The sequence below is a fragment of the Physeter macrocephalus genome, chromosome 7 (assembly GCF_002837175.3).
Source record: "Physeter macrocephalus isolate SW-GA chromosome 7, ASM283717v5, whole genome shotgun sequence".
NCBI lineage: Eukaryota > Metazoa > Chordata > Mammalia > Artiodactyla > Physeteridae > Physeter > Physeter macrocephalus.
The window spans coordinates 36,561,634-36,573,479 of record NC_041220.1 but is presented as its reverse complement, the minus strand read 5'-3'; the positions used below and the strand labels follow the sequence as shown (position 1 = coordinate 36,573,479).

Below are 11,846 nucleotides of genomic sequence, written 5' to 3'. Positions count from 1 at the left end.
CAGCTACATGTAAAAGAATGAAATTAGAACACTCCCTAACACCATACACAAAAATAAACTCAAAATGGATTAAAGACCTAAATTTAAGGCCAGACACTATCAAACTCTTAGAGGAAAACATAGGCAGAACGCTCTATGACATAAATCACAGCAAGATCCTTTTTGACCCACCTCCTAGATAAATGGAAATAAAAACAAAAATAAACTAATGGGACCTAATGAAACTTAAAAGCTTTTGCTCAGCAAAGGAAACCATAAACAAGACAAAAAGACAACCCTCAGAATGGGAGAAAATATTTGCAAATGAATCAACGGACAAAGGATCAATCTCCAAAATATACAAGCAGCTTATGCAGCTCAATATCAAAAAACCAAACAACCCAATCCAAAACTGGGCAGAAGATCTAAATAGACATTTCTCCATATGGAGGTTCCTTAAAAAACTAAAAATAGAACTACCATATGTCCCAGCAATCTCACTGCTGGGCATATACCCTGAGAAAACCATAATTCAAAAAGAGTCATGTACCACAATGTTCATTGCAGCTCTATTTACAATAGCCAGGACATGGAAGCAACCTAAGTGTCCATCAACAGACGATTGGATAAAGAAGATGTGGCACATATATACAATGGAATATTACTCAGCCATATAAAGAAATGAAATTGAGTTTTTTGTAGTGAGATGGATGTACCTAGAGACTGTCATACAGAGTGAAGTAAGTCAGAAAGATAAAACAAATACTGTATGCTAACACATATATATGAAATCTTAAAAAAAAAAAAGGTTCTGAAGAACCTAGGGCCAGGACAGGAATAAAGACGCAGACGTAGAGAATGGACTTGAGGACATGGGGCGGGGGAAGGGTAAGCTGGGACGAAGTGAGAGAGTGGCATGGACGTATATATACACTACCAAATGTAAAATAGATAGATAGTGGGAAGCAGACACATAGCACATGGAGATCAGCTCTGTGCTTTGTGTCCACCTAGAGGGGTAGGATAGGGAGGGTGTGAGGGAGATGCAAGAGGGAGGAGATATGGTGATATATGTTTATGTATAGCTGATTCACTTTGTTATACAGCAGAAACTAACACACCATTGTAAAGCAATTATACTCCAATAAAGATGTTAAAAAAAAAAAAAGAATCAGACTGCCAGTGCAGGGGACACGGGTTCGAGCCCTGGTCCAGGAAGATCCCACGTGCCGCGGAGCAACTAAGCCCGTGTGCCACACTACAGAGCCTGAGCTCTAGAGCCCGCAAGCCACAACTACTGAGCTCTCGTGCCACAACTACTGAAGTCCGCGCGCCTAGAGCCAGTGCTCTGCAACACTGCAGAGAGAAGTCACTGCAATGAGAAGACTGCCCACCACAATGAAGAGTAGCCCCCGCTCACCACAACTAGAGAAAGCCCGCACGCAGCAACGAAGATCCAATGCAGCCAAAAATAAATAAATAAAATAAATAAATTTATTTTAAAAAATGACTGTGAGAAAATAGTTTTAATAATAAGCTTCAACAACTGATGAGATGAATAAACAAGGAGGATGACTGTGAGACTTTAATTGGCTGGTGGTTGGTGATGTGATTGGCAATGATTGGTAAGTCAGAGAGGGTAACTTAAGGAGGAAAGAAAAGGCAACAAATCTGGTTTTGATGTACTCATTTTGTTATAATAATTCTTGATTATTTACTGAGTAGGAACATTTGTCTTTTTTTCAAGTCAAAACAAGTATTCCTTTGTAAAGATTTAGGATTAAACATTGAAGTATTAGTATTTCTTTCAATTTAGATGTATTTCTCCCACTAAATATTTAATCAAAATTTGCAGTAAGCTTGCTTTCAGAGAATGAAATGAGGGATATTAAAAGTAGGGGTAATGATACTGCATAATTGTAAATTATCAATAGGACATGATGATAAGCATGTTGTCCCAATATACAAGGAAGCTTTAGGGGCGGAGTGAAAAGGACAGCTCCCACCTAATATTTCATTTTGTGCCCTTTCCTTCAGTTATGCTCCCAGTCATATATATGGGATGTGGATTTTCCTAGCCCCTGCCTCCTGTAGCCACAGTTTCCTCTGCAGTAACAAGATGGAGCCTCAGAGAAAACAAAGTAGGTTCCTGACTTGTTTCCCCTCTGTGGCAGGTGTGGTACCCCACCAGCTGGTGCTTCCAGACAGAGGGAGGAGTTGAGCTCAAAAGCTCACTACACTGTCAGTGGGAATGTATTGATAAACTGGTGCAGTCACAGTGAAGAACAGTATGGAGATTCCTTAAGAAACTAAAAATAGAGCTACCATATGATCCTGCAATCCCAATCCTGGGCATATATCTGGAGAAAACCATAATTCGAAAGGATGTATGCCCTCCAGTGTTCATTGCAGCACTATTTACAGTAGCCAAGACATGGAAGCAACCTAAGTGTCCATCGACAGATGAATGGATAGAGAAGCTGAGTGGTATATACACAATAGAATATTACTCAGCCATAAAAAAGAATGAAATAATGCCATTTGCAGCAACATAGGTGGACCTAGAGATTATCATACTAAGTGAAGTTAGACAGAGAAAGACGAATATCATATGGTATCACGTTTGTGTGGAATCTAAAAAAATGGTACAGATGAACTTTTTTACAAAGCAGAAATAGACTCAAAGACATAGAAAACAAACTTATGGTTACCAAAGGGGATGGGGTGGGGGAAAGATAAATTAGGAGTTTGGGGTTAACACACTACTATATGTAAAATAGATAACGAATAAGGACCTACTGTATAACACAGGGAGCTATATTCAATATCTTGTAATAACCTGTAACGAGAAAAGAATCTGAAAAAGTGTATATATATATATATATATATACAACACACATATGTGTATATATATATATACACACACACACACACACATATATATAGCTGAATTACTTTGCTGTACACCTGAAACTAAGACAACGTTGTAAATTAACTATACTTCAATTAAAAAAAAGGTTAACAAAATAAAAGAAATAAAATGAGGGGGGGCATGTATCCTTAGGCTACCATCTGGGAAAAAAAGCCCACTGCAAACTGAGAGCCTATGAAAATAGTCAATAGATAGGTGAAGGGGGTCCAAAGTTAGAGACTTCCAGCTATAAAATAAGTCCAGGGGATATAATGTACAGCATGGGGATTATAATTACTAGTACCGTATTGCATATTTGAAAGTTGCTAAGAGGGTAAATCTTAAAAGTTCTCATCACAAGAAAAAAAAAAGTTTTTTGTAACTATGTGTGCTGACAGATGTTAACTAGACTTATTGTGGTGATCATTTTGTAATATATACGAATATCAAATCATGTTGCACAGTTGAAACTAATATAATGTTATATGTTAATTATATTTCAATTTAAAAAAAAGGAGAAAATGGCCAACACACTGGGGCAGGAATGCATTTCCAGTGTCATTCATTCCTGGCAAGAGTGACGTGCTGAGACCTGGTGGAAGGCAAAGCCTCCACCTGCCACAGGCACAGGTTAAAAGTAATGATGTTCCTTCATCGCAGGTCTAAGAAAGGACTTGCGGTAATTTGGGGGTATTTGGGTTACGGTACGAGGCTCCGTCTTAAGGTTGGTGCGGTTTGTTCTGGCGGAGGTCAGTTGTATGTTTGCTCTCTCCGCCTGTACTGGAAGCTGTTGCAACACGCAGCCTCCCCGGCCCCCTCCCTCCTCATCGCAACTAAGGCTAATGCTTCACTAGCCTTTGCAGAAGAGTTGGCTTCGCAGGAGAAGGGTTGAGCTGGGCCAGAAAGGAGGAGCTTAGACCTGTGTGCAAAATCTGGGAACCTGACTAAACATTAGTCCGGGGCCAGGATGAGGACAAAGAGACTGGAAAGACATCCCGCCCCCCTGGTAAGAAAGCCCCGTGATCAGCTCCAGCCACTGGCAGTCCTGCCATCTTCGGAGCTTAAATAAAGGGACAATTGGAGCGGAGATGTCACAGTTCTGACCCTTCAGGCTTGGACCACCGGGCACCCCCTACACCATGAGTTGGTCCTCGCACCCCCGGAGTTTAATCCTCTGCTTCTACACTCTTTCATTGCTCTCTTCAACATGCCTGGCAGTAAGTGTGCTGTTTACAAAACGTATTTGTTTTAAACGGAAAGTTTAAAAATAAGAAAATACACGATAAACTAGTGAAATGTCTGTATTTTCCTCCTCTAGTATATTGCTACCCGAGACAACTGCTGCATCTTAGATGAAAGATTTGTAAGTAGTTTTTATGTTTCTCGCTGTGTTTGCGCTGGATGTGGGCAGAGAAATATAAGAAATTCTCTCGCAAATATCATTTGGCAGTTTAGACTTTTTTTTTTTAATGTAGTCTAGGTTTTACCTATTTTGATTAGGAGATCTTATGTAGCTTTTTATCAGGATTTTAAAGCACTCTATTATTGTATTTTCAGGGTAGTTATTGCCCAACTACCTGTGGAATTGCAGATTTCCTGTCTACTTACCAAACCAATGTAGACAAGGATCTACAGAATTTGGAAGGCATCTTACGTCAGGTTGAGAACAAGACATCAGAAGCCAGAGAGTTGGTCAAAGAAATCCAGATCAGCTACCGCTCTGATGGACCAGCAAAGCCAAGTGAGAATCTAACCACCACTGACTGAGAACTTCAACTGTGAAGTTCTTTTGCTGTTATTTCAGTGGTTCTGTTTGTTTATGTATTTTTATGTCTTTGATCCCATGTTACAGGTGGGATAGAGAGTGCTACCAAGAATTCCAAGAAAATGTTGGAAGAAATTATGAAATACGAAACATTGATTTCAACACATGAATCAACAGTTCGGTAAGCATTTTTTGTTTCAATTTGCTCTCCAAAACTGAGCTAGTGTTTACTCAATATTCCAAGCTTCAGTAGAAGAAATCTTTTTATTTTTTTCTACTTGTATCTAATTGACATGATGCCTGACCATCTTGAACACAGTGGAGATAGAAGTATTTAGGCAATATGAGTTGTATTGGACTGTAATTGCTTTTTAATAATGATGTGGAAAAAAAATAATCATGTGGGAGAAAGATGTTTTAGGTGTCTTCAAATGCTTTATGACCGTATTTACCAAAGTGTTTCCCCTCACCCCCATTTGTCTTACAACGTAAATTCAAACTGATGGGAATATGGGTGTTGAAAATAAAATTCTTTTTATAAGAATGTCAACAAATGTGTGGGGAGGAATTTGTAAGCAGAGACATAGGAAGGATCTTGGCTGCAAAAGTAAATTATATTGAAGGCAGAGCAGAAAAAATGTGTTTTAAGAAATAAGTGTAACAAACATTGTAAAGCTACCTGTTGATCATGGAACCTGCAATTACATATTCTCCTCCCTTCTCTTGAAAGTAAAATGCCTCTGTTAACAACTTCCCAGGGACTCGTAGACTTTCTGAACATAGGGTCTCAGATACAGTTTTAGTTTCTTCCTCAATTTTTTTCCTAAATTGTTCTCAAAGTAGTATAAGAAATTGAGATAAATGGCGGCTGAGGAAAAGTGGCCCAGGAGGGATTTATCCTCTTTTTGATATCAGAGGGCTATTATTATTATTGTGATATTATTAGCATTATGATTTGCATTATTATTGCCCATCATTGAAGTTGAAAGAGACTACAGTGCAGAAATTTTCTAAGGCGCAGTAGAGAAAAACGTGGTCAAATGGTTTGTCTATCCTATACCTCAAAGAAAGAGACGACAGTCTATGTACTGTAGATAGTTTTCTATCATTTCTGAATAGGTACAAGCAACCCTGTGAGAAACAACAAAGCAAGATTTTTCACTTCCCCCAGCCTTTTTCTGAAGCTATGTAAATAGAAACATTAGGAAGAAAGGGAAAATGTCTGTTATTTTATTTTAGGTAAGGTAGTGCCCCAGATACTTTTCCTATGTAAGTTATAAGATTCAAGTCCATAAACAGATCCTCAGTAAATCCACAAGTGAAAAGGAATAATGCTTCAGCACATGTGAATTTCGGAACAGGGCCTTTCCTTCCCTAAGAATATTGTCCCAAGAATAATCACCAGATGGTCTTCCTATTAATCATCACTTCTGTACATCATTATCTGCTGCCCTTTATGCAAAAGATAAAATTCAGAAAGGCCACTTAACAATGATACTGTTTATTGGCAAGGACCTTGTTATTTTCTTTTCCAAAATGCTTAGAATTTTAATTCACCTCAATTTATTTATTAACATCATTTTACACTTTTTCCAAGAATGGAGTAATTTATCAGGAAATAATTCTTGAGAAAATAAGGTGGTATTTTTTTAAAAGAATATACAAAATTATTCCTCTAAAGGGAATACTCTGTTATTATTTTGCTTGTAGATTTTTGCAGGAAATATATAATTCAAATAATCAAAAAATCATCAACCTGAAACAGAGAGTGGTCCAACTGGAAGCAAAGTGTCAGGAACCTTGTCAAGATACAGTGAAAATACATGATACAACTGGGAAAGGTAAGTGAAAGTTTTATATTGGGATGAAGTTCATCAAAGCAAATATAAAAAGTAAAGGAGATTGTATGTATTGGAATGTATACAAATACATTGGAAAATGTCTAGCTATTAAATCTAAACAGTCTGCTTAGACTTTTCTTGAGTAGCTGAAAAAAATACTTTGAAAGGAATAATCACGTGAGAAGTAAATACTTCTCAGGAAATGAATGGTTTACGACATGTTAAAAATTTCATTTTCAAGGCTGGCACAGTCTTACCTGGATTTCAAACCACCACAAAAATTTCTTCTTTTTCAGATTGTCAAGACATTGCCAATAAGGGGGCCAGAGAGAGTGGGCTTTACTTTATCAAACCTCTGAACGCTAAGCAGCAGTTCTTAATCTACTGTGAAATTGATGGGTCTGGAAATGGATGGACTGTGTTTCAGAAGGTATTTTTTCCCACATCGTGTGTATTTAATAGACACCTAACTGTTCTGCTATATGCCCGATACGTTTCCAAGCACCTTGTGAACATTAACTGAATTAACACTCACAACTTCCCTTTGCGGTAGTTTTTGCCTTCTTATCCCTATTTACAGAGGAGGAAACAGGCACAAGAGGCTGAGTATCAATAACTTCCCCAAAGTCACATAACTAATAAGTAACAGAGCAAGGATATAGTCTGGTTTCAGTCCGTGCTGTGACTTTCTACTATGCTGGCCCTGCTGTTGTAGATTCATGAGGGCACATAATCACAATATCATAGTGACAAAGAACTCGAAGAGACCTCTCTTGACAGGTACATCAAGACCTAGGGCTGCCCATCACAAGAAGATGATGTCACCCAGAGGATACACTTAGGCCGTTCCAAGACCAGGACCCTCTATTGCCTTTGCCAGCCCCAGGCACCCACTGCAAATCCTCTTGCATGGTTTACCTTTGACCACTGTTACAACTCATCCTGCAGGGGGCGCTCAAGAGCCAGTAAGTGAGGGGAGCTCTGGCTGGTAGACACAGATTGAGCAGTAGGTTGACCTTTCTACCATCAGTATAAGAATCAGCAACATCAAGCTGGTGTTCTGGAGTCTTCTAGGAGTCTTTTAAAAACTACTAGTTTTAAAACTACTAGTAGTTATAGTAGTTAAAACTACTACTAGTAGTTTTAAAACTACTAGTTTATAATTTATCATGTGCCAGTCGCTCTTTTAAGTACTTTTACATTCTCTGGTGTAATCCGTCATTATTCCTACTTGATAGGTGAGAAAACTGAAGCAGCCAGCCCAGGATCACTTAGTAAATGATGAAATCATACCCTCCATATTCTGGACAAAATGTTTATAATTTTTTTTTAATGTGCACTGATAATCCACTCTCTCCTTTTGCCCGTGCAATTGTATAATTAGAGGCTTGATGGCAGTGTGGATTTCAAGAAAAACTGGATTCAATATAAGGAAGGGTTTGGACATCTGTCTCCTACTGGAAACACAGAATTTTGGCTGGGAAATGAGAAGATTCATTTGATAAGCACACAGTCTACCATCCCATATGTATTAAGAGTGCAGTTGGAGGACTGGAATGGCAGAACCAGGTACTATTAGAAAGGACTTTTAACTTTTTGCCGTAGAGACAGTCTGGAGTATGCACTTTCCAGCTCTCAACAGAACAGTGGGGAGGACAGTCTGACAGATGCGAAGAGCACATCCAACTATGTTCCCCAGAAGTCCAAGTTGCCAGGTCCTAATTAGGCAGGATCTAAGTGTTCTGGTACAATCCACTTACCCTGGAACCATACAAAATAATAGCTAGTATTTCCTGAGCATTTAATATGTACCATAAATTGAACATGAAATTATAATTTAATCTAATCCAAATAACTGTTTCATGAGACAGGAACTACTATTAATCCCATTTTACAGATTAACATTTCCACTGTCTCATCGCTGGTATATGGTAAAGGTTGGATTTAAACTCAGGTAGTTTAACTCTACAACCCATCCTCTTAGTGATTATCCTTGTTGAAGAGTGAATCTAGCTTCTTCAGATTTCCCAGTGCTTTAATGACCATTCAGTCAGTCAAATCCAGGAGCTACTTTAAAATGAAACCAGCTGGCTTCTTTGGTGAGCTAGAGCTGTCTGGGCACTTTGAGTGTCGTATGCCTAATGAAAATTCAAAACAATATCCAACCCTCTTGTTACGTCTATGGCATGATGAAATATAGTCTGTGCCCAAATACGTATTTTTACTTTTTTAAGTTTTTAACCAGAAAGTATAATACCATAGTCAGTAGACCTCCTATGAGAACATCTCCTATATCCCAAGTCCTAGAGATCAGGGAAGCTAAATGTTTTCTGGAAATCTCTGTTCATGCACCAAAGCCCATTCTTCCCTGAACTCCATAGAATTCTGGCCCTCATTCACAACTATTTTCCAGGGCAGAATCTCTCTCTGATCCTATAGCTCATGTTTTGTGGGCCATACAGGGAACTTCTTTTATGTGATGCTTGAGGAAACCCTCCTTGTCACTGCCACACTGCCTTGGGAAAGAAAAACCCCTTTAGGATTTCACACTTTAGATGGTATGAGTGGCTAATGGAACTGTAGCTCCTTCAAGTTTGCTGCACTGTTTGTCACTCACTGTCAGATAATTAATGTGGTTTATGAGAACTGTGTGTACATGCGACACGCTGAGATAAAAGTGGAAAATATGAAATTAGTCAGGTTCATCCACGCATCTGGGTTGGATATTAGGATCCTATAGGCAAAAAGCATTCAGATGGCTGAAATTTTTAGTCTTCCTGGGACTAGAAGCCTTTCTTGAAGGCTTCTAGACCCATCCTGAGTGGTGCTGGTTCCCACATCCATTTTCCCTTGCCAGATTTGCAGAAAATTTTATTCAATGAGCACATTTCAGATTAAGAAGCAAAGTTAAAAATTCCAAACAATTGTCCTATGAAAGAGAGAACTTCTGAGATGCCTTCTGAGGCTCAGGGTCTAAGGTCTCTATTCCCTTCTTTGTAGTACTGCAGACTATTCTACGTTCAGGGTGACAGGTGAAAGCGACAAATACCGCTTGACATACGCCTACTTCATTGGTGGAGATGCTGGAGATGCGTTTGATGGCTACGATTTTGGCGAGGATACTAGTGACAAGTTTTTCACATCCCACAATGGCATGCAGTTCAGTACCTGGGACAATGACAATGATAAGTTTGAAGGCAACTGTGCTGAACAGGATGGATCTGGTTGGTGGATGAACAAATGTCATGCTGGCCACCTCAATGGAATTTATTACCAAGGTATGGCTTTCTTCCTTAGATGTATGAATTTGTGCATAGTCTATATTTTTATAAAAGGTAATAAATAAATATAAGGAAATGAATAAAGATATTGAGAGCTTATTATATAGTTCTTTATTTTAAACCAGAATTGAATACTGCTAGCTTATACCTGAAATTGGTCCTTCTACAAGAAATCCAACTGCTGCAAACTATGCAGTGGTATTCATCGTGCCTCCATCAAAGTTGATACTTTGGGTTATGGTGTCTCCTCTAGGCTTACCATATATATGATCTGGACGGACTAACATTACCATGTTTATGCTTGTTAACACAGTAGCCTGGTTCAGCTTCCCATGAGCTATGTGTCAGATAGATCCAGTAAGCAGTGAGTAGGAATCTGGAGGAATTAAGCAAAGAGCAGGGATGTATTGGTGAGGGCAGATGTCCATGAAAGCCTAAGAGGAGAGGAGTCCAGCCTGAGGAGTGTAGACACTTATTTTAGGACAAGGGGAGGGCAAGCTATAGTTTGCTCTAAGACTGGAGTAGTTCTGAGCACTGGTTTTACTTACTGACAAACTATTGTAACTACCCAACAGGTATGCATGGGGAAACCCTCATCCATTAAAATGAGCAATCTTCCCTCCTTAGGGCCCTGTCCTAGCCAAGAGGTGACTTGGAATCCTCTTAAAAACTACTTATACTAACCCTTTGGTTTTCACAATTTTTTTTTTGAGACCTAACTTAGCTTTGCACCAACAAACCATGTAATTAGAAGAAGCTCTCAGGGAAGGTGGCTGATCCATATGATCCAGAGTAGCCGTGTTGATAGCTTGTGGTACCCTCCAGTACTAGACTCTGACAATCCCTTACAAAATCACATGAGATCTAGTGTCCAGGAATGAGGTGAAGGCACTTCAGCCCAGCCTCCACTTTACTTTAATTTTTTTAATTTTTTTTTTTTTTTTTTTTTTTTTTTTTTTTGCGTTACGCCGGCCTCTCACTGTCGTGGCCTCTTCCGTTGAGGAGCACAGGCTCCGGACGCGCAGGCTCAGCGGCGATGGCTCACGGGCCCAGCCGCTCCGCGGCATGTGGGATCTTCCCGGACCAGGGCACGAACCCATGTCCCCTGCATCGGCAGGTGGACTCTCAACCACTGCGCCACCAGGGAAGCCCTAGCCTCCACTTTATGATGGAGATGTAAAATAACATTCCAGAACTGCTTTCTAGAGCTCCTCGTATTTTCCAGTAAAATTGTGTTTTTCAGATTACCTGAGATCATCTGATGAGGAATTATGACCTGTTTTCAGAAAGGTGGTCCATAATAGCTGAATCCAGGATGGCTAAACTTAGCGGGAGAGACCAATTGGGGAAATTTGGGGTTCTAAGCCTGTTAGCAGTGAATACATTTAAAGTGTGGATGTGACCAGAAAGCACAACACAGCTGTAAGAGTGTGTTTAATAATAAGTTTATGTCAATTGTAAATGGAGAATTTAGGAGTCTTTAAGGATATTTTCACTTAGTAGATAACACTATAAAATCTGATGTAAATGACAATGGACTTCATAATAGACAGTTCTTTATAGACTTTCTGAGGGGAAGAGATTCAAGAGCAGTGATATGTGCATCTACAATTTGTTTTAGGTGGCACTTACTCAAAAACATCTACTCCTAAGGGTTATGATAATGGCATTATTTGGGCCACTTGGAAATCCCGGTGGTATTCAATGAAGACAACCACCATGAAACTAATCCCATATAACAGAATCGCCATTGGAGAAGGACAGCAGCACCACCTTGGGGGAGCCAAACAGGTCAGACCAGAACACCAAGTTGAAACAGAATATGACTAAGTCATTTTACCCTGAGGATTAGCTGTTCATTTCTATTAACCCACAAAGCTTCAGAAACTTTTATGAAATTTTCTTCCCATTTTCTCTTACTGTATTTATTAATTTTAAGTCTTTTATTAAGAATAGTTAGCCTTGAATGGCAATTAAAACTCACTTTGGACTGTATTCCCAAATTACTGAATGCAGAATTATTTAAAATTTGTTTATTTAATGAGATAATAATATTTTAGCTTATTTCC

General features: G+C 39.1%; 1 protein-coding gene across 1 annotated transcript; it reads left to right on the top strand.

Annotated features, from left to right (window-relative positions):
• Positions 1-4,028: 4,028 nt before the first annotated feature.
• FGG (fibrinogen gamma chain) lies at positions 4,029-11,641 on the top strand. The gene is made up of 9 exons (XM_007116128.3): positions 4,029-4,107; positions 4,209-4,253; positions 4,448-4,631; positions 4,743-4,836; positions 6,366-6,496; positions 6,793-6,926; positions 7,881-8,065; positions 9,497-9,774; positions 11,399-11,641. Exons 1-9 carry the CDS (start codon positions 4,030-4,032, stop codon positions 11,605-11,607), a joined length of 1,338 nt encoding a protein of 445 aa, XP_007116190.2. The 5' UTR covers position 4,029; the 3' UTR covers positions 11,608-11,641.
• Positions 11,642-11,846: the final 205 nt, after the last annotated feature.

Bases quoted from the DNA above. Each gene is read 5' to 3' on its own strand.
- FGG (XM_007116128.3), top strand. From the start codon at position 4,030: ATGAGTTGGTCCTCGCACCCCCGGAGTTTAATCCTCTGCTTCTACACT. The intron at 4,837-6,365 runs GTAAGCATTTTT...TTTTGCTTGTAG, and splicing joins ACACATGAATCAACAGTTCG to ATTTTTGCAGGAAATATATA. The intron at 8,066-9,496 runs GTACTATTAGAA...CCTTCTTTGTAG, and splicing joins GACTGGAATGGCAGAACCAG to TACTGCAGACTATTCTACGT.